Source organism: Thunnus thynnus, chromosome 1 (assembly GCF_963924715.1).
Source record: "Thunnus thynnus chromosome 1, fThuThy2.1, whole genome shotgun sequence".
NCBI lineage: Eukaryota > Metazoa > Chordata > Actinopteri > Scombriformes > Scombridae > Thunnus > Thunnus thynnus.
In genome coordinates this window covers 21,678,509-21,704,715 of record NC_089517.1, presented here as the reverse complement: position 1 = coordinate 21,704,715, position 26,207 = coordinate 21,678,509, and the positions used below count along the sequence as shown (strand labels likewise).

The 26,207-nt window shown below is 37.9% G+C and overlaps 3 protein-coding genes across 3 annotated transcripts; all 3 read right to left on the bottom strand.

Moving 5' to 3' along the window:
* Nucleotides 1-64: 64 nt before the first annotated feature.
* tcf25 (transcription factor 25 (basic helix-loop-helix)) lies at nucleotides 65-15,306 on the bottom strand. Its single transcript, XM_067590836.1, has 18 exons — nucleotides 14,959-15,306; nucleotides 13,685-13,819; nucleotides 13,505-13,576; nucleotides 13,123-13,253; nucleotides 11,687-11,752; nucleotides 11,515-11,597; nucleotides 9,578-9,708; nucleotides 8,262-8,361; nucleotides 7,139-7,232; nucleotides 6,922-7,014; nucleotides 5,519-5,624; nucleotides 5,267-5,426; nucleotides 4,988-5,075; nucleotides 4,543-4,701; nucleotides 4,219-4,309; nucleotides 3,477-3,556; nucleotides 3,257-3,332; nucleotides 65-568 (listed from the first exon to the last, which is right to left on the bottom strand). The coding sequence occupies exons 1-18, from the start codon at nucleotides 15,169-15,171 to the stop codon at nucleotides 401-403; spliced, it is 2,046 nt and encodes a 681-aa protein (XP_067446937.1). The 5' UTR covers nucleotides 15,172-15,306; the 3' UTR covers nucleotides 65-400.
* A 1,751-nt stretch (nucleotides 15,307-17,057) lies between these two features.
* cyba (cytochrome b-245, alpha polypeptide) lies at nucleotides 17,058-20,204 on the bottom strand. Its single transcript, XM_067590791.1, has 6 exons — nucleotides 20,023-20,204; nucleotides 19,596-19,665; nucleotides 18,760-18,834; nucleotides 18,584-18,667; nucleotides 18,351-18,432; nucleotides 17,058-17,891 (listed from the first exon to the last, which is right to left on the bottom strand). The coding sequence occupies exons 1-6, from the start codon at nucleotides 20,078-20,080 to the stop codon at nucleotides 17,697-17,699; spliced, it is 564 nt and encodes a 187-aa protein (XP_067446892.1). The 5' UTR covers nucleotides 20,081-20,204; the 3' UTR covers nucleotides 17,058-17,696.
* A 1,264-nt stretch (nucleotides 20,205-21,468) lies between these two features.
* Nucleotides 21,469-26,058, bottom strand: mvda (mevalonate (diphospho) decarboxylase a). Its single transcript, XM_067590766.1, has 10 exons — nucleotides 25,829-26,058; nucleotides 25,530-25,600; nucleotides 24,493-24,607; nucleotides 24,232-24,378; nucleotides 23,768-23,967; nucleotides 23,449-23,523; nucleotides 23,083-23,301; nucleotides 22,395-22,510; nucleotides 22,104-22,212; nucleotides 21,469-21,621 (listed from the first exon to the last, which is right to left on the bottom strand). The coding sequence occupies exons 1-10, from the start codon at nucleotides 25,902-25,904 to the stop codon at nucleotides 21,541-21,543; spliced, it is 1,209 nt and encodes a 402-aa protein (XP_067446867.1). The 5' UTR covers nucleotides 25,905-26,058; the 3' UTR covers nucleotides 21,469-21,540.
* Nucleotides 26,059-26,207: the final 149 nt, after the last annotated feature.

Below are 26,207 nucleotides of genomic sequence, written 5' to 3'. Positions count from 1 at the left end.
AGAACGCCGGAAATGGAAGAAGAGAAGCATCCATTATGCGCTGCATTGACAATGACTGGAGATGTTGAATCTGCAAAATGTTTTATTATTATTTTAAGTAACATTGTCAACTGGGGTGACATGAAAGTCTGTACTCTGAGTTTGGGAGAAAGTTGCTCATGTTCATAACTATCTGGATTGTACCAGAGTGTTTTATTTTAAAGCAGAGAGGACACCAAGCATCTCCTCCTTTCACTTTAGTATTCTGATACTGTGACAATTAAAAAAAAAACACTTCAGTTGTCTCACTCCATCTCTTCTCAATTATTATAAACACCATTAAATATTTTCATTTTTTCTTAACTTGTTTTTGTCTATTTGATTCCTCTTTATCCTTGACACTTATCGTTCTACTCCTCTTTCAGTCCCATTCGTCCTCGTCTCTGTAGGGGTTGTCGTCTCTTGGTGGCTCTTGAAACCTGATGTTTGCCAGCATGTCTCTCATTGCCACCATTAGACGATTCACTTCCTGGTTCAGCTCTTGACCAGCTCGAGCCACTTCCATTTCATCCTCCTGCCTCTGTCCGCCCTTAATAAGGAAAGAGATGTCAATAAATATGCAAATGCTGAGACTCTAAGTTCTTCAAACTGATATTATTTATGTTTTAACATCGCTGCAGATATCAACACAAAGCATTTTTATGTTTTTAGAAATACAATGCACTGAACATTGAATGCATGTGACCTGAATTAAAAAAAAACATCAACAGCAGGGTAATCTGGGTTTGTGTTATATAACATAACATAATGTTGTTTTCAGACATGTAACTCTATTTGAACAGTAAGAAAGAAGAACGCGGTAGTCTTAACTATATTTCTTTTATCCATTTTGTATCTCTTCCTCTCCATAAGTGGATAACACGATCAGGATGGATGGAACTGTCCTGATGGAAACATGCCTTGGGCATGTTAATTAACATTAAGTATTTATGGCTGACTGAGGATGTTGTATGTGTGGTTGTACCTGATACATGTATCTTAATGTAGCAGCAGTTGGCTTGTGCTGCAAACTTGCATTGAACTAGAAGACCAAAGATGAGATAGACAGAAATCTTCTACTGTATAGACAAATTGAGGAATATGCATGTGTAGTCTTCACATAACATCCCTTGGGTACACACTGTTCCACATTAGGCACCTCAGCCATCGTAAAATTGTAAACGCCCCCTTGTTTAACTTTGTTTGGATATTAGCTAAAGATTCTGTGTTTGGTCAGGCACCAGCATCCTTTAACAGCACCAAAGCAGCCTTTGAGTCTTTAAACTATTATATTATATATTATTATATTTCAAGAACACGTTGATGATATACGTTTTCGTTGGTAGGAAAATAAAATGAGCCCAGTGGAACTCATTCACCTCATACTGCTTTCATACTCGATGCTTGATGCTGTGTGAGTTGCTGTCTGCCAGAGTGTCTTTTTGTTACTACCATTAGGGAGTGCCAAAGTCAGACATTTTCAAATGCCACATTTGGTCACTTTAGCGAGGTTATTAACTACAGAAGGCCTATAATGTAAGTAACGTTGCTGTCAGTCAAAAATGAACACAACAGGTTGCATAAGACTTGTCTTGGAAATGATAATTCTCGGTCCTACTGTCCTGCCCTACATCAAAAGGTGTTCATCATATGGTCTTTCCGTATATTTGTCCTCTTCTACATGATCGTGGCCAAACTACAGTCCATTCTGAGGGAACAAGGGGTGAGCAAATAATGTTTAGTAAATGAGCGGAAAGAGCAAATACTCATTTGTTGCTGAGGACGATATGGAACTTGGGATGACTCAATAACTGCACCGGTTTAATTATATAATACCGCCCCCTACCTAAACAGACCAACATGTTGCCGACATTTAAAGTCGTTTCAAATAAAATTATTACTATAATTAACTTAGTGAATTTCTACAAATAAAAATAAAGGAACGACTGATTAAGTAGCTTCAATGTAACATCCACTTCTGACAAAAAAAGCCACTTTTTTCTTTTAAATGTGCAGTCTGTGAAAAAAGTACAGTAAATTACTGATATCTGCTCTTTTCACTCCATTTCTTGTTGCAGAAATAGGTGCATGCAGTGGCAGGTTTGGGTCTCAAAATTCAGCATCGCATGAGGGCTATTGTAATGGTTCAATGTTTTAGTATAGGATGAAAAAAATGTTTTACTCAACTAGCACTAAACATATTCCAAAGCTTTTGCTCTTATAAATACAGGTAACAATGAAGATTGACAACATCCCACAATAATTATGGGAAAGTAGATTTGATGTTCGACAAAATTAGCCTCCAACAAAATATATATACAGCAGCAAATAGCAAAGCCAAGACAAATAACTTTGCACTTCATGAATGTTGTTATTGTTTTGTTCTTCAGTGACACTGAGAAATGCTGGACAGAATTAACTGAAACAAAGTCATATGCCTTCTTTGATATTTTTCAGTTGTCCCCTTGAGGTGACCATGAGTCTGGGGAGGAAGTGTTTAATCAGTCAAAGATATGTGTTAAGATGTTGGCCCAGATCTTTACCAGTTCATCCCTGGAGGGTCCCTGGAGGCTACTAAGTGGGTGTAACTAAATGTGTTTTATTTTAGAAAGCTCTGAATAGAAATATTCAACATTAAACAGGATTTACTTTGTACTATTTCAATGATTTTTGGATGATAAATGGATGATGATGATTGTCCCTAAGCAGGAGGAAGTCAATTTATGATCCCATCAGTTGATAATCTTTGAAGTAGGTCAATTCACCGTGAATTAGTGACAGACTCTATGGGCTCACACAAATTATTAGAGAGACTGCATCCGGATGAGTTTTTTTTTTTACATGTTGTTCACATGTTAAAGCTGTTATCAATTTGTGCCTCCACAGCCACAAATCACCACGGGTGCTTTCATAGTGTGAGAGGAAGTTTTTCTATTGTTTCCCATATATTCAGCAGCACCAGGAATTTCCCTCCTTGTTAAATTTAAAAATCACTCAAAAGTTTGGACACACTTTCTTATTCAAGTGAATGGGAAGATATGTCCAAACTTTTGACTGTATGTGAATTCTTTTAGGGTGTAATTGTCCTTTAAATATTTGAAACAACTGAAACATTTTTTTAGTCATGGGAGACAACTGTAATTGTGTCTTCTCATAAAACTAACACACAAAACATTTTCATATGTACATAGCTGTCTCGTCAGTTTTCTCATTATTTTGCCTGATCCATGCAACTCACCTGAAGGTTGAAATTTGGCAGCAAAGACCGGAAAAACAGCGACAATGTACTCTCATTAGATGCTCCAACATGCTGCCTACATGCAGACACACACATACAGAAATATATAAGTATGAAGACTAAGGATATAGTGCCTGTTGGTTTATAAACCACAATATCTGCATCACTTTTGACTGTAAAATGGAATTTTATGAGTGCAGATGTACGGGTCGTCTATTACCTCTCTGGTCGGGTGTAAGATATCACTGAGTCCAGTGGAGGCAGAGGGTCGAAGCCCATCACAGGCTGAGTGGTCACTTCCTGAGGGTGTCAAACAAATAAGTAAGTTTGGAGTCGCTTCCTCTGAGGCACATGAATAGCATTTTAACGATACTATGATACTACTGTTAACACCAGATGTGGTTATATCTTTAAGTACTTAACACTTCTTAGTGTTCGTTTTGGTACTTTGACTTGTGTGACCATAATTACGATTCAGAGACCAAAAAAACTGAAAAATGTGTGATTCATTCAATTTTCAATATAGTTTAGATATTTAGGACCTTATAATAGACTACTCTATTGCCACAATTTTCAGTTTGAATTTCCATGGTTTGCAGAGGGACGGATGACTTGGAGGACTGGAATATAGCAGCACTGGCTTTGTGTATGGAGCACGATCTTCTTGCATTTCCATAATTTTAAAATGTAAATGCATGTGTAGAACAAACAACAACACAGAGGAAAAAAAAAAATTATCAAAAAAAAGAGAAAAAGTTGATTTTTCCACATTGGATTTGACAGTTTGATTTTTCATCTGACAGTGTTTTTGGTTTTTAAAAGAAGTCACAGAGCACTTGAAGGCTGTATCAAGACAACTGGAACATTTCAATCTTTACAACCCTATTAATGTCCATCACACCTACAGTTACTGTATTGCAGAGATTATGGATGTTTTAACATAGAGGCTGATTGTGTCTTACTAAAGGCAGACTGGAGGTGGCTTCTTTGATCTCAGATAGCAGGACGTGACGATGGATGTTCCGTGGTGCACTCTGGTACCTCTGCTTTCTCCTACAACAGAGTGATGAAGGTGAAAGCTTTGAGAACAGTTATCTCAGTGGAAAACCAAGTAAACTTGGTAACAAATCCATTCCATATCATATTTGATTTCTTCATATGATAGCATGCTTCATTTACTCTTTTTAGTTTGCTTTTTTATTGTCCTTAATTAATGTCTCTATTGCTGACAAACCCAAGCTTGTCATCACTGTGGACTTGTGGCAGCAGAGTATCTCACATCTTACTTGTTTTGTGAGTCCTCCACCAGAGGGTCTTTTGCATCACATCGACGCAGCACCTCCTTCACACTCTCTTCCAACCAAAGCATTACTGCCGCCTCCTTCCACAGGCTGTAAGTCCTCCCCACATACAGAGCAGTCAGTTCAGCCAGGGCTGGGGGCTGCCTAGAGAGTGAGATGCAGAGAGAAGGTAGATGGATGAGTTTGTAAAGTTAGGGTAGAAGAAGTGGAGGAAAAAAAACAATGGAAACACATAATGGATACAAAATGAGGACAAATTTAAAGGCAAGGAAAATATTTGCAACAATAATATAATGTATTTGTTCTAGTAAATGGCTATAATAGTACTGAAGGATTAATGACATCATGCTACATTAATATAATGGAGTTAATCTTCATTTTAATAAATGATGGGTTATACAACACAGAAAATAAAAAGACCGTACTTTACCCTATCTGACTCTTTGGACCAAAGAAGGCATGTGAAGTGACTGATGCATCTGGCTGCACAGTACACAGATCCAACAAAGGCATCAAGACTGCAGAAAACACATTTACAGCAAGACAAGCACGTGAAAACACACATTTAAAACTTCTTAGATCATGATGTGAATGCCAAAAGATCCCTATTATTTTATAGAAATCCTTTTAGTTATTGCCAGACGTGACTGAAGGATAATCACATCTATATATTCATATTCTGGTTGTGATATATATCTGACTGTCTAACCTCCAGGGAACATGATGAGAGCGTCCTGCAGCATCTGGTCAGCTTTTTTTCTTTGTTTGTCGCTTTCTTCAGGATCCATATCTTCCTGCTGACTGAGATGGAAACGGCAGAGTGCAGTGGAGAACGCAAAGTTTGGCAGCTGGGACAGATTTCTGTGCTCCTGAAATACAAAAACAAACCGTTTCTGTGTCAGACTGAAAAGTTGCCTAAATCACATGTATACACACACACACACACGTGCACGTGCTTTACCTCCCAGTCTTGATATAGCTGGAGGAGAGACTGGTACTCTCTGGAACGCAGCGACAGGAAATCAATGAGCAGCAGCATGCAGAGTGGGTCAGCATCTGTGTCCAAACTAAAAAAAAGAGGCAGACAAAGATCACAGGCAAAAGATCAATAAAGACTCCATTTAAAAAGATTTTAAGGTCATTTTAAACTCAACTCGACTCTGACAACTTGTAGCACCAATTGCTACTGACAATGATAGTGAAATAAGTTAATCTTTATGGTTTCCTTTAACATCCACAAGAATGTATTCAATACCATCTGGGCATGCAGTCTGCCATCTGATGATATCGAATACAGTGTGAAAGACAATAAGAGAATAAAAATGCAATTACTGGTTCTTTTCTCTAAAACAGTATATTGACAGTGCTTTTTCCAGGTTCTGTTATCAGTTATGTTTCCATTTTAAGCTAAGAGTGATTTAATCTCTGCTGGTTGGAGGGGGACAGCCGTCAGCTTTTATTCCCACACTGTTGCTTTACAAAAGGACCAGAGCAAAGATCTCATGAAGTGAGGAAGCAAGAGTTTGATGGAAATCAAAGATAAGCATGATATGTATAGGCTCTAAAGGCCAAGCTATGACAGCTATGGCAGCAGCATGTGGAAGCAGGACTCTTAGTGTGGAGAAAACCTTATGTAAGTGGTCTGTGTACCGCCACGATATGGGAGGTTTTATGTTGTGTACTGACATTTTAACTCTTGCATGGACTGTTTCTGCATCTTATTACCAATCTTAATGTAAATGATTTTATCATTTGTATTATCTTGATCACAAAAATGAGTTTATACTAGCCTATATATAACTATGTCACTGTTTATATAAATAGGTAAATGTGTTCAAATGTATAATACCTGATCATCAATAAAGCAGCACATATTTGGCATATATAATCATGTCATACAACCAACAAAATTGTTACTTTTCACTTCACCCTGAGCCTGAACAGACAGAATATAAAACTAATAGTTTACTGTCTTTGAAGAATATCTTCCAAGTCTGATGACTGCTCTCGGTGGTTACTTAATTCAGGGAAATAAGAGTTCTTTTTGTTTAGCTAGCAAGCCATGTGATCATATGTAACGCTTTTCAATGTGATGACAAAAACAACGGAAGTAGGCACACTACATAGAATAGAGTGTCTAACCGCCACCCTCCTTCATTTTAAGATAATGGGCACAGAGTAGATAAGTAAGTCATAAAGAGATTGGGGACGTATTGACTATAAATGAACTAAAAGCTATAATATTGGTAAACCATTAAATAGAGAAGCATGTGGGGTTTTTATGTATTCTCTTATAAAAAATTGATTGTTTGCCTTTCACTCTAAAGCACGTCTTTCCCAACGCTCCTGCTTTTCTTTTTGTACCTCAGGATCAGTTTGCAGTACTCTAAAGCTGTCCGTGGGCATCCTCTCTTCTCCAGGAACATCATGTGCTTATAAAGAGTCAGATAAAATGCCCTGCAAACACATTAATCAGTCATTTAATTGCAGAGTCCTTGAAAACACAATTTAAGTTACAAATGAGAATCTGGAGTACAACTGATGTCTCACAAAAACAAGCAACAAGAGAGAAACAACCAACCTGTTTTCTGGCCTGAGATAATCAAGTCGGCAGGTACCTGAAGTCAGACTGAACAAAGGGTGAAAAGCACACTCGAAGCTGTACAAGGCCCTTTCTGAAAAAAAAAGATAAGTAATCGTCACTTTTATTTATATCTACATAAACAAAAATATAACATTTTCCCTGAAACAATGGCACACAGGGTATGGCATAATGTACAGAGATCAGTGGTAATCACAGTCATACAACATTGCAGGTGCAGGTTGTGTCAGCCATGTTCTCACAGACAATCGCCTCACTAGCAAAGCTTTGCATCCCAAGAGCCAGGGCTAAAAACACCTGTCTTATCTCTCTGTCTTATGTTAAAGTTCAACAAATGACATGCTATTAAATTATCCAGAGAATAAGACAAATGCCGTTTGTTAAATTATCCCTCTGGTCATCTACATAAACTTCTTGTAGATGTTCAGTTGAGGAGGGGGCCTGTAATGATAGACCCATTACTGTGCATGGCATAAAGCATGAACTTTTTAACAGTGGATGTTTTGTTGATTTTACTATTTACAAAAGCATAAAGACGCCAAGACAACCACAATCTGACAGAAATTGTAAATCTTCAGTTCAATTTCTACAGCACTTTTTACATATCGAATCATTGCAGCTCTAATAGAAATATAAAATCATAATGATTCTGTTTTAAAACTAAAATGCCGAAAATTGTGAGAGCAAAGGCTTACAGTAGATCTTTCATGGGCTCAACATAATTCATCCAAGTCACATCCATCTTTGGAGCAAATTAAGTGATGAATTAATATTAACAAAACGTAACGAAACGTAAAATATATATGTTGTAATAATTGACATTAACTTGGGAAGAATCATCATCAAACTCTTAATACAACAATTAGTATCAGTTTGCCATTAAGCTACTTTAAGTAGTACATTAAGCTAAGTATGTACATATGTAACAGTTCCTCTTAAATAGATCCAGGGGGATGCAGTTATGGTGAAGTGTGGTGGACCTGGATGAGGTACTGAAGTTCGCTGCTTATTGATTTGGCGTCTGGGTCATCGACACATTTTCACTCCTGTCTTTGGTAAGAATAAATGTTTTTTTTATATAGAAAGAGCCAATGATCCTCACCAATAAGGTCCCTGGCCATCTCTTGGTCCTCCTGTATGCGGCAGACATCAGAGAGCTGCAGCAAAGAGTCGATGTGGTAGGGGTTCAGCTGCAGCAGAGCCTACAGGGAGAAAAGAGAGACAATGTGTAAGTATTAAGTTTACTGGAGTACAATTCAAGTCATGGGTCAAAATTTAATATAAATGTATGTGATCTGATCATGTGATTACACCATCTCTGAAACTCTAGATTTGTCAGTATGTTTACATGCACAGACAGGCAGGTCTTCGCTGTGTCAAACTGGGCTATAGCTGTAATGGAAGAAAATTGCTATATATAAAGAAATTCCCTCTTTTTGTTATTGTTTCTCTACTGCAGCTTAACAGAGAAACGCTATCCAGAGAAAAAGACAGTGGGAATTTTATACTAAAAAGAGTGTTACTTTGGAAGATATCCTCTTGATTTTACTGACTCAGACTGCTGATGCCTCATATTACTTTCAGATAAACTTTGGAATAGATTTTTGCACAAAACAAGGAGGGTGTCCCCCATCATTTAAACTGAAATTAGGAAGGCAGGAATGACTACAGCAAGCCGTTTCAATGCACACATGGGCACCTGACTATTGGTTTAAGGTGGACTTGAAAAATTGTGAACCTATCCTTTAATGGTGTGTCAAATAAATGGTATCTAGTCATTTTTCCAACAATGTACATTTACATTTGAATGTTTACTTTTAAAAGGAACATTTTACTACTAAATGCAGAAACACATGACTCTCCAGGATAATTTAATGATACTGTATGGTGGTATATTTTTATCAGGTTGGTATGTAAAAACATAGAATATTCAGAATTCATCGGTGTTGGATTCAGTAACACTGCACCATAACAGTGGAATGGATCCAAAATTCACATATGACCAACAAAAGTACATCAAAGCTTAACATTAAGCTTCACTAAAAAATGTTACGCATTTTTTTACTGCAGTGCTCTTTGGCACTTGTCACTGACTTCTCTCCTGAAGCTGCTCTATATAGCCTTGTACTTCTGACTTTGTATCAAAGAACCAGGATGTTCGTATTATAGTTGTTGAATGTTTGTACTGATGATTCAATAGGATAGTTTCATGCCTATTCAAGAGTTGAAGACACATAATATTATCTATACAAAGTTACATGCCAGGCTTTGCCATCCCTTATCACTCAGCCCTCTCTGAAACTCTATTACATTATTTTACGCATTCCAGGCAAAGCCAACAATTAGCATGCCTACTTTAATATATTACTACAGACAAACTCAGACAACAAAGCCCACAGCAGAGGATGAACTTTTTACCACAATGTTGTTTGGGTCCATGGACTCGACAGCATCGAGGAACTTGAACTGTACTTGTTGGTAGTCTCGACCGTGCTCGAAGGTAAAATACTGAATGCCATCCTTTGACTGGATTAAGGTCATTGAGATTCCTGCAGAGATGGCAGGCCGAGTTAAGAAAGACAACATGTGGACACAATAGGGTGATACAATGTTAGGATAAATGTAATTCACACTAACAGAATTAAATCTGGAAGATGAGGCCCATTACAGAGGCAAGCCCTTGCAATTGTTATCATAGCATAAAAATGTCTAATATGCATTAAGAATTTGAATTACAATACTGATTGTTCCAGTTGTAACTTTTATATCATGTTTGAAGTGACAGTAAAAGTTTGCTTTATATGCTATTTTATTTACCATTCAACACTGCTTTTAAAAAGAAAAACATTATTCCTCACTTATTATAAGTTAAAAAAAACATGATTTATTGAACATATTTTTGGGAATGATTATTTGCTTGCTTCATTTTGTGTCTACCAACACTGAAAAAGACTGTAAATCATGGCTTCTCATGGCATATCATGGTGGAACAATAATAACAAGATCCAAGATGTCCCAGATTTTAAAGGCGATGTAACAGTGATATAAAATTATGTAGATGTTACGAGAACTTTTACTCTTTAAACACTGTTCAAAGTGTTTACATAAGACACATTTTCAAGAAAATCATATTCTTATTCTCAAATTTATTATGAAGGAACAGATAAGGTCACTTCAGTAGCTACCCAAGATGACATTTGTGGGAAAAATCAAATCCAACCGTGGCATGAACAACTAACAGAAATTTTACACAATACGTCAATGGTGACTTTCAGTCTGTACACAAGGAGGCAGTCTTTATGATGACGTCAGTATAACAGAAGCTACATTCAGCTTCTATTGCGTTGGCTAAATCTTAAAATATCTGTTGCTACTGAGGTAGTTTGAGGCTCTTACCATTCATAAATCGTTGCTTGTTCTTCCTTCAGACTACAAGGTGAAGGAGCATCTAATAGTGCTTTGGGCTGTTTATGTTCTTGTCAGTTTGAATTATGTGTAATTAAAACAGAACATATAAATTTAAAAAAGTTAAATCGCTTCCATTTTCTGTATAAAAGTATATACACTAATATAAAAAGTTCACAAAACATGCCCATAAAATTTCAACAGAGGTATAGAAATGGACATTGGTCTGTCAGGAGATCAGGGATCATATTCATAAAGCTTCCCAGTACAATGAGTTGCTCCTCGTGACGAAATTCTAAGAATTATGACGTTTTCTAAGAATTTCCCCTTACAGTTAAGACTAGATCCTGGTAAAGTTATTCACAAAACATCTTAGCCCTTAAGAGAGCCCCTAAGGTGAAAAACTGTTAGGAGTAGGGAGGAAGACTTTTAAAAGGCTCAAGAGTTTCTTCAGCAGAGGAGAAAATGGCTGACAGACAAAGAGGAGGGAGAAATATTCTCCAAGCGCTGAAACGCTGCAGATTAGATTGTGCAGGGATAATGTTTGTGGTCGATCTTATCAGAGATGCACTCACATCTCCCACCCAGTGCTATGATGCTGTAACGCCAGAAATGAAAGTGATCACAACACTAAGATATTTGTCATACCTAGCAACGGGGGTCAACCACACCTCCTCACTATGGTAAAAGTTTCTGTCCCTTTCTTGCTCAGAGTTCCTCTGAGAATTTTCCTAAATCATTCCTAAACTAGGACTCCTTGCTGGAATTTTTTAGACTAAGTTAGGAGCTCTCTAAGAGTATTCTCAGAACAAAATAGGTTGTGCAACAGCTCATAATATCAATATAGGACAGACCTTTAAAACTAGCTAACAGTTAATTTAAAAAATCTACATGATATGTTTAAAAAAAGGTATAAGCTGTAATTCCGATGACTGTAAGAAAGGGCTTACCTGGGCGGCTGAAGCGAGGCCAGCTGTCCTTGGGACTGGTCATCCAGGTGCTACGGTGAAACTGCCTGTTTCTTTGTCGTGGCCTGTCAAAAGAAGACATAATGAGCAGAAGAATACAGACAGAAGATGTGGACCATTTAAATCAAAACAATCACTTTTTCTTTTTTTTTACCTTTGATTCCCCAAAACAGCTCGAGCCCCAAAATATCTCTTCAGCTCCGTCTCTGGGTTAAGATTCCTAATATATTAACAAAGAAATTGTCATTAACATCTTGACAGGCTAAATTACAATGTAGACCAGTTAAGGAAATACAATCCAAGGGAACAATACAGACTGTTTGATTAAACTTTTTTAATGTCAGTCCATGTTAACTCTAGACTCTAATACAAAAGTTTTCAAGCTCACACAACATTGACAGTATCAGTGGTAAAAAAAACTGAACAAATAAGATACGAGAGGCAAGATTAAGTACGAAGGTAATTGTACTGGTGGGACACCCAAATCATGGCTCACTGTTTGTGACTGCCAATGTACAAAACTGAAACAAAACTATGTAATCTGCCTGATTGTATGCCTGTGTTGATGTTCGCAAAAGTCATCTTTTACATTTTTTATTGTCTTTTCTGTAAATGAATAAAAATAGTGGCAAATAAGGTGTGCATCACTGCATACTATAGATACTCCATCGATGACATCACAGCTGCACAGAGTTTGCACATATAAAATCCACTCTACGAAGAGGTGAGCAAACTGCTCGCTCTGTATCAGCAGTGAGTAGTGGCTGCATCAATGAAAACTGCCTACATGACAGCTTTGACAGCTGTTGGAAACAACCTGACATGTCAAATGGTTTTGATGTCACTATTTGGTTTGTGGCCAGAGGTGCAACAATGAGTTGCAACGAGTTTTAACCTTCTGTGTTAACGGCCTCGAAATGATTTACTATTCTTATGTGAGCTAAGCGCCACCACATGGTGGCAACCTGGAATCACAGATTTGTATCTTGAGTGTGTGCGGCCACTGAATTGACCGTATGTCCTGGTCAAGAGCTGTTTTAGATATTACTACTCTTGAAAACAAGGAGAAGAACTCCCGCACACTGTCTCAATTACTGCTGGAATATTTCACAACTTTTTCGTCTGTCTGACCTTCATCACAAATATCAGAATATCAGAATCAGCAGCCTGATGTAGATCTGACAGACCAAAACATTGTGATTTAATAAATATTCAAGCAGTAAGCAAGACAGTGTGCAGGAGTTCTTCCCACTGTTTTGAAGATGCACCTTTGTCCGATGCACCTGTCACATGTTCAGGTGTTTTTTTCAGATAAAACTACTCTTAAAAGCACATCTTACAGAAATACTGTTGGGAAAACATAGTAGAAGGAAAGAAAATGTGTGCATGTAAATATACAATAAGTACACATATATGTAGCAACAGCTCAGCTATAGACACAATTTTCCAATAAAAGAGGCAAGGTTTTCTATGTAAAACTTCACTCTTCATTCAGTTTTGAAAGTGTGTCTGAAATATAATAAAACAAAGAGATTACATCAGATCTGAGCCTATCTACTTTGTCTAAAAGAGAGATGTTGGTCTCCTCACCTATGCTCCACATGTAGCACAGATCTTCTGTCAGAGCCTCCACAATCTTCATTTTGCAAACCCTGACCACTGGACTGCTCCAGGCTCTCCAGCAATAAATCAATGTTATCATCTGGTGCTGCATTCTGACACTACACAGAGAAGTCAGTAAAAAAGACACTGTTTTATAGATCAGGGGCATATTTTATGTCTCCAAATATCGACTGCAAAGCATTTTATTTGTCTGCAAAATAACTTGTATTATGATATGTAATAAATGGGACCAAAATTATAAATCCATAATAATGCAATCTAAACTTATCAGACTTTAATGTGGATTATCACATAGGTAAAGTTATACAGCTGTCTTGCCAAAGCAGATATAGAATCTCAACAAACATACCTGTCCATCTTCTGACGTCACTTTTGTCTTCTTCTTTTTCTTCTTCTTCTTAACTCTGTCTCCAGACAAAGACTGATAAAGAAAAGAGAGATGACAGATTAAAATATTATAGGCACATATAGAACATATTTAGATATATCAGGACCACAAACAGACATCTTTCTTTATCTTTGTGGATACCTCCTCCTGCTTTTGACTGCTCCTCTCAACGTCTTTGTTATCATTCCGTCCTGTGCCACTTGTCTTATTTCCATCTGGTTTCTCTGCATCTTCATCAGGTGAGATTTTCTCTGCCTCCTTGTCTGCATCACATATCTGGTAAAAAAAAAAAAAAAAAGTGAAATTGGCAAGAAAGTGTGTTGGGTAATGCAGTGCTGAAAGTGAGTAAAAACCCCATTGCTAGATGCGTTGCAGAGATTGCCGACATCTTTGTCCAGCATTGAGAAGGAGCAGTTTTAAATGGACATTATAGACTGCTATAGAGGAAAATAATCAGTGATGATGAGAAGTGTTAAATTCTACAGTTCATTCTTTACCTGATATAACATGGTCATAGTCAGTTCATGTAAAATATCAAAAACCCTCCTTTTGACCAGAGTAGTAGTTATGCTTCAAAATGCTTTTGGTGCAACTTCCTATGATCCTCTGTATGGGTATGTGTGTCTCCCTTCCTGCGCAGCCAATGATTAAAATTTGGATTAGCAAAATCAACAGTATCTTTTCCTAAAATTATGAAATGGGTACAACAATCCAATGCCAGCCACTACTCATGGATAAGATTAGTGCTGTTTCGTCCCGTCCAACAGTCCTCAGCCCAAAGATATTTAGTTTGCTGTGACAGAGGACTCAAGACACCAGAAAATATTCACATTTGAGAAGCTGAAACAAGAGAATTTGGCATTTTTTTCTAAAAGAAAAAAAAATCATGAAAATAGCTGTCGATTCATTATGTTAATCGACTAATCAATTAATTGACTAATGGTTTCAGCTCTGAAGTTATAGCCTACGTTTTTATATACTTCACACTTTACTGTCTCTAACAGTAACGTTTAGTAAACTAGAGTTGGATGAATAAACTCCATTTTATGAATTTGTTTGAGCTGTATGTCAATTTGGTGTCACGTAAAGAAAACATTTTACATTGTAATGAACATGTCTGTTGTCACTGTACAGTGGTTACATTGGATATTTTCTTTCTCTGTGCTTCTCACGGTTGGTGCTGCTGAATATTTCTGACATTGATAGTTAGCTTGTTCGTTAACGTTTGTGTGTAATAATCATAAAATAACATAAGCTAATGTATCTGGGCTGACACCGCAGGGTAAACGTTAAATAAACTGAGACATGAGCTAACGCCACACGGCTAACGTTAGCCTGTGTTAGCAAGTTTCACCGCACATATTGACGTTACGTTATAAGTAACGTTTAGTAGCGGGAGTGTAACGTCACCTTACCAGTTCATAAATGTTGCTGAAGTTTTTCTGAGCCTTGTTTTTCTTTGCCTTTCGGCTGTTGCCATTACTGTTTGACGGTGGACTAACACTAGCCGTGTCCAGCTGCTGCTCCTCCTCCTCCTCCGGGCTGTCACCGAAAGTTAGATCCCCGAAGTCCAGGGCCTCCTGACCCCGCTGTTTCCCCCTGAGCCGTCGCAGAGCCCGGCTAGACATTGTCCACTGCTCATATGGACTCAGCCACGTCAATATTTGCGACTAAGATAGTTTTTAGTTAGCTGAGAGACACTGCGGACCAGTGGAGAGAGGGTCAATTCCATTGGTTTCTTTTTCTTTTTCTTCTTCTAAATGTTTTAGCAGCTTCAATGCTTCTGAGTGTATCACTGCCCTCTACAGGATGGAGGGAAAATGCACCAAACACTACTCATTTATGGATCACATTTTATTTTTTATAGGGGACAATGCACATTTATCAACATCACTGTAAAGGTACCACTGTAAACCAAGTTACTAATTTCAAACAATTTATCCTTAAAAGTAAACAGACAAGAATTAGATGATGAAGAGCTAAAAAGAGAGAGGAAAGCATTATGCACAACAGGGAAATATACTGTGCAATGCAATCAAATTATACAAAACAAAGAACATGTTATGCAAACAATCAATGCAAGCAGTTAAAACATGACAACTTATAAACATAAGTGGATAATATAAGCAGACGTGCGTGAAACCATCATAACAGTAGTGTTTATATTCACACATACAGTCCTGTAGCATGTAGGAACTGTGCAATTTTGTTTCAGTTGATGGTTGTGCCACAGCCAAACTAAATTTCAAAAGGAAAAGAGGAAGTCCCCAAGACACTGAACAATGAATTCATATTTGTGGTCTTGGGACTACCACATTTGCAGAGCCCAAATGAATGATTTTCTACAATTTACAAACCTAGAGTGTCCCAGCCTTTGTCTTATTAAAGATCCCATCCAGACATGTTTTAAGATATATACAAATATATTGCTTTGAATAATAATTTGTGTTTGATATGCCCTCCTCATTCTCTTTTTTGCTTCTCAATTCTACTCTGCCAAGGGATGCAATATCTATGGCTCCTTTCACATAAGTTCTGAGAATATTATAATTTCCTTTTTAACATCTCTGTTTGCATAAATATAAGTTATTGCATTATTACATTTGTTTATATTTTTGCACATTTTTTTTCTTTTATATTGCTAAGTCATTCTAAAAAGGCTACTTCTTTTATGCATGTATGCACATTGATATTTTACCTCATGGAGATTTGTACTTGTGTTGTTTTTCATTCCTTGTAAGTTAAAACGTAAATACTTGGAGGCAGCTTCAGTGCATGAATTGTGCTATATAGATTAACTTGTTTCCCTCACTTTGCCTAAAAATAAAATCTGATACATAGCTCCCCAAATCAACTCAGTCTGTTTGTAGTTCTCTTGTGCAGCAGGAGGAGGCAGCATTAACCTTAAGTAAGTAAAACTGCCTGAACAAGATGAGCAAGTTTTGAACAAATGTTATTGTTTTGAGTTTAGCACTATGAGCTGGAAAATACACTCAGTTTTAAAACAGCATCTTATAGTGTTGATTATTTAACTTATAAATATTCATAAGAAGCATTAATATATAATGGTAATAATAATGTAAAACCCATAAGTACTGTTCATTGGTGGCGTGTCTCAAATATTTTGGCCCCACAAACTAAAATGAGGAAGTACGATTATACCTCAGTGGTTTCCACAGAATCCAGCTGCTTAGCAGGTCAGCTGTGACCAAAGAAAAAAAAAAAAGAAAACCTTAAGAAGTGAGAAAAGAAATGACACCAATGCTTAGAACGTGTCTGACAACCACCAGTTGAACCATCAATCTTACATTTTTTCCATCACAAGCCAACAATGGATGGCAATGTGACAAACCCTCAAGATAAGAAAGGGAAATTCTGATGTATTGAAATTCAGGTTGCTTGCGAAAGGTGGAAAGAGGGAAGTTGCAAATGTCCTCACTTAAAATAATTTTCCAAAGGAACCCTCTAAAATAAGACAATGACTGAAGTGGTATTAATGTGCAAACCCACAACATTCAGAGTAGGAAAAGTATTTATTTACAAGACATAAACATTACAGAAAAAACCCCTAAAACTTTAATAAATGGCTAACATTAGCATGATACAGCCAAAAGACAACATGTCAATTTAATCCTAATAAACAGTACTGTCTAGACCAACAGTAATGTCATTAATTGACTCAAAGAAAAATACCTTCATAATGTGAATACACAGGGTATAATAAGACAGTGTAAATACATACAGAATTCAATATTTTGTTTGATCTATGTATGGCAGTACAGCTCATAATATATATTGCGGTTGGAGCAGAAAACAGGTATTGGTAAACACACCAACATCACCTACAATCGTTTAACTGAACAATATTTGTATGTGGCTGCCATTTAGCAGCCTTAACATTTACATTTATTTCCTTCGGCTTCCTTTTTTTCACAAATAAAATATGACATTCACTTTATCCATCCTCCTAAGAAACATTTTTTCCTCTGTTATCAGTACACTCCTCTGCAGGTTGAGGTATGAAGGTGCGGACCCAACAGTCACTAGCTTGACTAAACTTCATTTGACCAGAATCACAGAATCTGGTAACTTCTCATTATGACTGGTTCTGATGGGTTCTGGTAGAGGAAATGAAGATGGGGCACTGGACAGGTTACGACTCATCAGTAACAGTCATGGGATTGTCGTAGGCTGCTCCCTCCAGGTCATCCACTCGTTTCCTGCGTGTCTCTGGAGGAGGTCTTGGTGGAGGATTCTGAGGAGGATTCTTGATGCTCTCCCCAACTTGCGGCTTCCTGATCTCCTTTCGTGGAAGAATTGGCTCCCAATGTTCACCTCGAATGGCTGCCTAGAAAACAAGATGATTAAAACAAATACAAGTCAGTAATGAATGATTGATCCACTAATGTGGGTGACCTGTCACCTCCGGAAGTTTTTTAGATTATCCCAAGTGTAAAATCAATTTAATCTTGATTGAAACTTATTGTTGCTTGGATGATGAGTAACTGACTATCAGCACAATTAAGTGGCCTTTATCTTGTACACTCATAATAATTGTGTAGCCAGGAAAGCTTTATAACTTTAATTACCACAGCAAAGACTGTTGAAGAATTCAGTCCCACCCCTGACTGGTCAGATTTCAAAACAACAGAGCCATGTCTCAACAGTGGTACCAGTAATGAAATGTCTTCCTTGTTACCATTTCCTTGTTTCCATCAACTGTCCACTTCCTGCTTCAGCAAACAACCTTATCAAAGTGAGTAATATTTAACCTACTTAACTAGAGTGGTAAAAGCTACTAACTTACTGCAAGGTAGATGAGGCTGGCGATACCGAGGCAGACACACCCAAGGACAGTAGCAAGCATAAATCCTCCAGGAACACAGAGTCTGAGAAAGAAAGAGACAAAGACAGAGAATAAGGGTGGTGGAGAATTTAAGATCATAATGATATGCAATTAGTCTTTTGTTGGAGTGTCTGTTTGGGAAGGTGAGGAATGCTGTCTAGCAAAGGAAAGTGGCTAATGAATAATGAACTTACGCGGCATGTAAAAATGCTCTGACATAGTAGTTCCTTGTCAATGGTCCAAAGGATTTCACACACACAGTGAAGCAGTACTGGCCCCTGAGGGAAAACAAGAGACAGCAGTGACCAATAAGCATCACTGTCTTCACGGAAGTTAAATATATAAATTATGCTTAAATAACATCACTTACGTTCTCTCCACACTTGTGCCTTTGGCCCTCTTGCTTCTAGGGTATTCAAGTAAACACACAAACACCCCGGCAGCACTAAGTATTCTGTCAAGGCTGTTTCATAGTTTCTTACAGGTTTTTCCTGATCACATAATAACTGATAGGACATCAAAGCAACTTCAAATAAATATAAGTGACTCTGAGCGGGGCATACAGGTATGGGTGGGTGGACTGATTCTGAGATGGAGGAGAATACATGCAGAATGTGGTAAGAAAGTCAGGTAAAAACTACTTGTACCTATGTTATATTTTCACAATAGTAAAAATATCATGACTCTAAATGGAAGCAGACACATTTGAGACTTGTTATATTTTGGCCCAAGCCTTCATATGGTGGGATATAAGGCCAAGTTTGAGTGTTAACTTCCCACACAACTGTGCTCAGCCTCCCTGTGTTTATAGAAAGTATTTCAACTTCTGTAGATCAACCTCACATATACACAGCAACTATTGTCTGAAATACAATAAATGTACATGTACCTTGCCGCTGTAGCACAAAAACAAATAGTGGCTGAACCTAACCAACAATGCATTTTTAGTTATCCACATCTATACTTTAATACTTTAGTTTTTATGAATTATTTCACAACATCCTATTGCATTTAAGTCTGTCATAACAGTAGAAAGCTTTTGCACAGACTTCAAAATTGTTGCAGAAATTCTACATCTATGATAGCAGATCTTTGAGGAGGGACTCTGGAAACCGGATATTGAACATTTTCACAAAGAGACAACCTGAATGTTACTTCTTTAGATTAAACACCATCGTTCTGGTTTATGCAAATCTTAAAGGATACACTGCATAAGCAGCAAACTGCCATCCTCTGAACTGTCCAGCCACCCCCACAATGCCTCCAGTGAGGAGAACTGAAAGAAGGAAGCAGGAGGATAAAATAAACATCACACACATTCTTTTTAACTCTGCAGAATAGACACGCCCGAAGTGTTAAACTTTAGTTTTACTTGACTCTTAAATTCAGTTTAATTTTCTTATTAGATTATCAGATTTGGCTACACTTGATTAAAATGATTTAATATTACTGTAATAAAATCAATAAATAGTTTTACTTTATGAACAATCAGGTGAATACAGCTTTAAGAATATAAATATAAAAAATAAAAATATCATTTCATTACAAAATTATAGAATACGCACACTTTAATTCCAGTGAAACAAAGAATATACCTTTAAAAAAAATCTTTAGACAAAGTTTGTATACTTACTGAGTCCCGAAGCCAGAGCCTGCTCATTGGCCCACATAGCCCACTCTATTTTCCCCATTGTATTCACCTAAAAGCCCCTCTGCAGACGGCGGATACTTTTCACACAGCGACTGGCTGCTTTGATTGTGCGTACAAGGAAGAAAATGAATTTGTGAAATGTGAGAGAGAGGTGTAAATATGAAGAATGAGGAGGCCGGACCGACCTTGGCCTCTCCCCATTTCAGTCGTCATTTCCCGACGGTGCAGGAGCATATCGAGAGAGGAGGGGCCAAGCAACTCCGCATCAACTCCAACTAACAGGTGAAATAGTAACCAAGCAGGCAGTGAATGTCATATCTACATCTTGCTGGTTGTTGTCAGTCTTCAGGTCTTTTTAAAATATGAAGTTTATACATAAAGTTCAGACGTCCAGTTTTTCCACAGTGGTCTAGTTTGACTGGTTTACACGAGAAAGCACTTCTTTTTAGCCGAGAACCTGCTTACTATAGGCTTTATACTGTGTGTCATACAGAGCATTTGAGTTTTTAATGTTAAGTACAATGGCAGGGATTAAAGTAAGAAAAGATTTGTGAGCCTGATTAGTTTTACAGGAGGAAATACGTACAATGTTTTGAATTAAGTATCATATGAATTTAAAACTGCTCTAAACTGCTGCTAAATCAGACATGGTGCCCAAAAACTTTAAGCTCTGCATTGAGTAGAACATAGGTTTTATATTTCATTTACCTTTTTCTGTGCACCTGTCCAGGAAAAGGAAAAGAATTTTACAGTAGAAATGGTAAAATACAATTTATCACCCAGACTTTTATGACCATACGTTCACCTTTCAGTTTCCAGGGCCTCTTGCTCTGCAGTACACACTGTTTATCGCCCTCACTATAAACACAATGACTCACCATGAAACAAGATGCAACAACAGGTGTAGTGACTAAAATATATTTTATTTAATTTTACAGAATAAAACTTTAAGTCTGTACTCTTTGTCTGAAATCATGTTTTCATGAGATGAAAATGAAAACTAATTACCAATGTGACTGATACATTAAAATACCCCCCTTAAACACATGGATACATACATAAATTCAAGCATAGGCTTTTGCTCAGATAGGTCAGAGAGCACAAAGTTGCAGTTGTGAACAGTTTTTATGGTTCAGTGCCTTGCTGAAGGGCACGTTGGCAGAGTTGGTATCCTATATTTAGCACCTCAGAGTCCAGCCCATGCTCATGTTTATGACTGAATCCATTAGTCAAATTCCTCTTGACCCGTATCTACCAGTAGATACTAAGAAATATAAAGAGCTATTCAAGAGCATACAGGAAGAGAGAGTCATATAAATGACTCAGAGACATTTGATAATTGAAGGGAGACATATTAACAACCTCAATCCACAACTGTAAAAGAGGTGCCTGTTGTTGTTGTGATTTATAGAAACCTTGTTACATATGTATAAAACAGATTTTTATTGGTGCTGAATTAGATTCATTATTGCTCCTTTGTCCATTTAGAGCTGTGTGGCATCAAGCTGTATTCTTAGGCAACCCATCAGATCCAAGCAGATGCTGCGTGTGATCGTCCACAACACAAGGGCCTGGTCCAGCCTTAAACACAAAAGAAGAAAGGATCAGGTAAGAAAGTACAACCAAATAACAGAACCTGTAAGTGTGTCTGTGTGTTAACATCTAAAAATCCATCTGAATCAAAAACTTGTTCTAATGAGATATAACCCTAAAAAAACAAAACAGTGCTGATCAATAAAACATCCATTGGTCAAGACTGGATCAGCTCTCTATTATATACATCAGCAAAGCAGAGGAACTACTTTAATTCACACTAAGTGCTACAATATTCAGCTGAAGTAATGCAACTTAATGTTGTGTAAAACAGTGGAAATGGAGACATAACTCCAAACTGGTCTTGGACTCTTGCTGTGAAAATTGCTGAGTCATATCTTTCTAGACACACCAAGATATATAAATTAAAAATAGAAAACACTGATTTTTAGTCAATGTTTTAAATAAACTGTTAAAAGAACTCGCCCACAGTGTAAATACATCCGTGTGATCTGTGTATGTGTGTCTACCTTGGTACTAATAACGTAGCGTATTCCTTTTGGCATGGGCTCTAAACCAATAGCCTGCTTCAGTTCCTCAGAAAGAGCAGCATGGTTAACTGGAAGACCATTAAGAAACCTGCAGATGAGGAAGAGAATAACACCTCAAAGGGCCTGAAGGCAAACACACCTTTGTATACAAACATTCTGTGTTTATGTATCTAAATTATTATTTCAGATAGACAACTTAATTTGTATGGAAGCAGAATTTTACAGAGAAATTTGCACTAAAGCTAAGAAAGCTGATAACTGTCAACTCACTGTCCTCCGTTGGTCTCTGGGGGAAAGAAATGTCGAACCGCCTGGACAAACTCAGGAACATGCTGCTGTAGAGTGAAGATCACAGCATTGGGTCCTGCATCAAAGGTGTAGGCCACCTAAAGGGAAACAGGGGAAACTGGAGCAATCATATAAAGAGCAAAAGCTGTTCTGTTCCCCATTGAGTTTGAAACCCCCCCACAAGTTTCACATCTTCATTATACCATCTTGGAAATTCAGCGGCATTAACTGAGACAAACCTCTGACCAAGAAAGAAGAACACACACTCAATAAGAGGGATACAAAAGTAAGCAGACAACAGCTACAGATGCAGTAAATATATAGTACACTGTAAGAAGTGTGTAAAAAGTAATGTAAATTCCAGCTATTTTCCAAGACATTTCATGATTTTCGGAACGCTTTTCTACCTTTTAAAGCAGCCATGTTTCCACAAATTTTAATTTTGCAGAGAATTATCTTAATCCATCATGTTTACTGTTTGATCTTCTTGATTACTGTTGAAGTTGGGTTATTGTTGCACATTAATAAAGTAAGTATTTGAAAAATTAGTAAACACACAGCTGCCCAGATGTAATGACGAAAACACTGGGTTAAAACAATATACCAAGAGGACTACTACGTTCTTATTTTCTTCTCTCTCTTTCAGAAACATAACCGCAGAGTCGCTCACCCTTGTCTCCCCATAGTGCCGGTTGTACCGATGAACCAAGTTGATGACCTGGTGAGACACACTGTTGAGGTAGAAGATAGGAGGGTATGTGTCAAGGCAGGTGGCATGGAACTGGTTACTGTCCTTCATGGTTAGTTCAGCAAATGCAGTGAAGTCTTTTCTGCGCACCGCTTCAATCATCTCAACCATCCGGCCTGGGACGACAGACTCAGCCCGGTGCTACCCGCACACAGAAAAGATGGATTTATACAGACTTTCAGGTGAGTGACAATGGGTGAGGTTTAAACAAACATAATCTCCAATTTAACAGTATTGGTAATAGTGTTAGTACACTGATTGATGCATGTTTGAGGCTGAGCAAAGTACCTTTAAGAGACAGCTTGTTTGTACACTGGTTTGCATCCCAGAGGTGCTGCCTACATGCTTCCGCTCAGCACTGGCCTGTGTTGAAGAAATGCATCAAATTACACTTGATATAACTTGTTTTATTTTCAATTGGCATTTTGTGCACTAGTCAAGACACTTGCTCTGTGTGTTACACAAGAAATGGTTGTTTATAGAAGTAAGTGACTTTCACAAGCAAGCGCAGATGTGCCAATACAGTATTGACTCACATCATGCTTTCATTCTCATTTTGTCACTCTCAGTCACTCACTCACATACACGGAAACATACACAGACCTACCACAAGAACAAGTATTCTGAGCTCTGGCCAATGAGTTTCTGGCTCCACCTGCTGGGCAAGACTGTCCTTGCCATTGTCTTGGTGTCCCATGATCCACTGAACAAATCCTCCATACATACTCCGACATGCGCTGCCCGAGCCTTGCCGGGCAATCCCAGACAATTCCCCCTCTACACCAAACACCCGAGCCAGTGTGTAAACTGCAACACAGTGACAAAAGAGGGGGAAAGAGCAGAGAAGACAAGGATGAAATGCAGATGTGTCAAATGTCTTTAGGCTTCATTCTACGGTCAGAAAAGCCCCACCATAGTTTCATGATGAAAATATTTAGTATTATATTTATTAAGATGAATCTTAACTCAGTGTTAGCTTGTACACTCAAGTTATACATCGGGCAACGTAACATATTTTTAAAGCAGCTGTTGAGCAGGGAAACTTTTACTAATGTACACACACAATCTCACCTAGACAAGCAAATCCAGCAGCAGAGGAGGCCAGTCCAGCAGCAGTGGGGAAATTGTTAACGGAGCAGATGTGGACTTTGTGAGACAAACCAGTCAAATCCAAACCGGGGTCCACATCATTTCGTCTCTTCCTTGCAAGTCGTCGAACTAGATACAGAACACAGAACAATGACAATGTCGTGTCCTGCCCGCCCTTTAACTCTCATGCTTTTTGTTCTCTCTGTGCTCGTTGTGAGGAAAAATTAAACAGAAAAGACTTACTCTCTCTCAGGCAGGACTGCAGTCTGGGCTGGCTGATATCCTCCTCTTTGCCATTGAGCCATATTCGATCTTCCTGAAATGATCTGCTGGTTGCCACTGTTGTTGTTGTTTTCAGCTAAACAAGAGAAGGGAGATGAGACACACATACACACATATACTTTTATACACCCCAGTATTTTGGGGCAATTTTGCCTTTATTTGATAGTGGAAAGTGCAGAGAGACAGGAAACAGAGAAGGGTATGACATGCAACAAAGGTCCACAGCCAGAATCGAACTGCCATAACCAGTAGACTACCAGGGCCCCACCACACTGTAGCTAGATTATGGCAACTATTGTGATTATCGATTAACCGTTTAAGTAATTTTAAAAACAAAAACACCAACTATTTACTGATTCTAACCTCTCAAATGTACATATTTGCTTGTCGTCTTTGTTTTCTATGATATGAACTAAACTCTGATCTGTTTTTGGACTCTTGGTTGGACAAAACAGGCAGTTTGAACATGTCAACTTGATCTCTGAGAAGTTATAATGGACAGGTTTTTACTTTTTCTGACACTTTACTGACCAAATGATTTATTGAGAAAATAATAGAATGATAGTAAAAAAATAAATACTTTAAACCTTATATTTTTCACTCAACATTCTGTAACTGGACATTTCAATCCAGACTCAATTTAAAGGCAATGTCATCATTTTCCACAATCCTAGTCATGGATTTGTATCATCTTGCTATATTTCCAGGACATTTTTCAAGAGCCTTTCGCAGTAGCCACCAAGTATTCACAAGTTTTGGCACACTGGGTTCACAATGTATGAAATAGCACAAGTGAATGTAAGTATTTCAAGACTGACCATCCTGACTGAAACTACCAGTAAACACAAACATGGTATTGTGCCCAAATTAGCCTCATTTACAGTTTCGTTACTGTAGCTGTTCAGGACACAAACAGTAAAACTTTGGAAAATCCTACAAGACATTGAGGAAGCTAACTGCCTATACACAAAAATCACTGTTCTCATGAATATGTTTACCTGATCTTGATGCAACGTGACGCTCAAAGATGAGTTAATGGGGAGGATTAATTCTTCATTTCTCTTCCCCCCTGAAAAACAACACGTTTGATACACAATGCACAACTTCGATATTATCACACTGTCACAATGAAACAAAATAAAAATGCTGGACACTGAATCCAGCCTGTTACTGACCAGTATTCAGTGACACATGACATACAAGTTATTATACAATAGACAAGTTCACTTTACGTCCTAAAGCTATCCAAAGCTACTGACATTACACTGGATTAAAAATAAATCGAGGTGATACTCACAGTACTTGATGACGGCTATATTTACCGGAGCGGTGCATGTAACTATGTTTGTCTTCTCCATACTGCTCTCAGGCATAACTGAGTAAATAAACCGATGTTTATATTGATCAACTAGTGACTGAAAACACTGAAATGTGCAGAGCAGGGGTCTTCTCGTCTTTAGCAGTTTCAGCGTGTAGCTAACATAACTCAACCTTGCTACGGCGTTTGTAGCGTCTCTTCGAGGTCTCTCCCGATTGGGTGGCGTTGAACATGTGGCTACCCCCGCAACCAATCAGAGCCGAGTCGTTTCAATTAAACAGACGGCACAGCCAATGAGAGATCATCTGACCACGGTCGTGCGAAAATGGGCCAGCCCATTGTAGCAACCCATCCACAG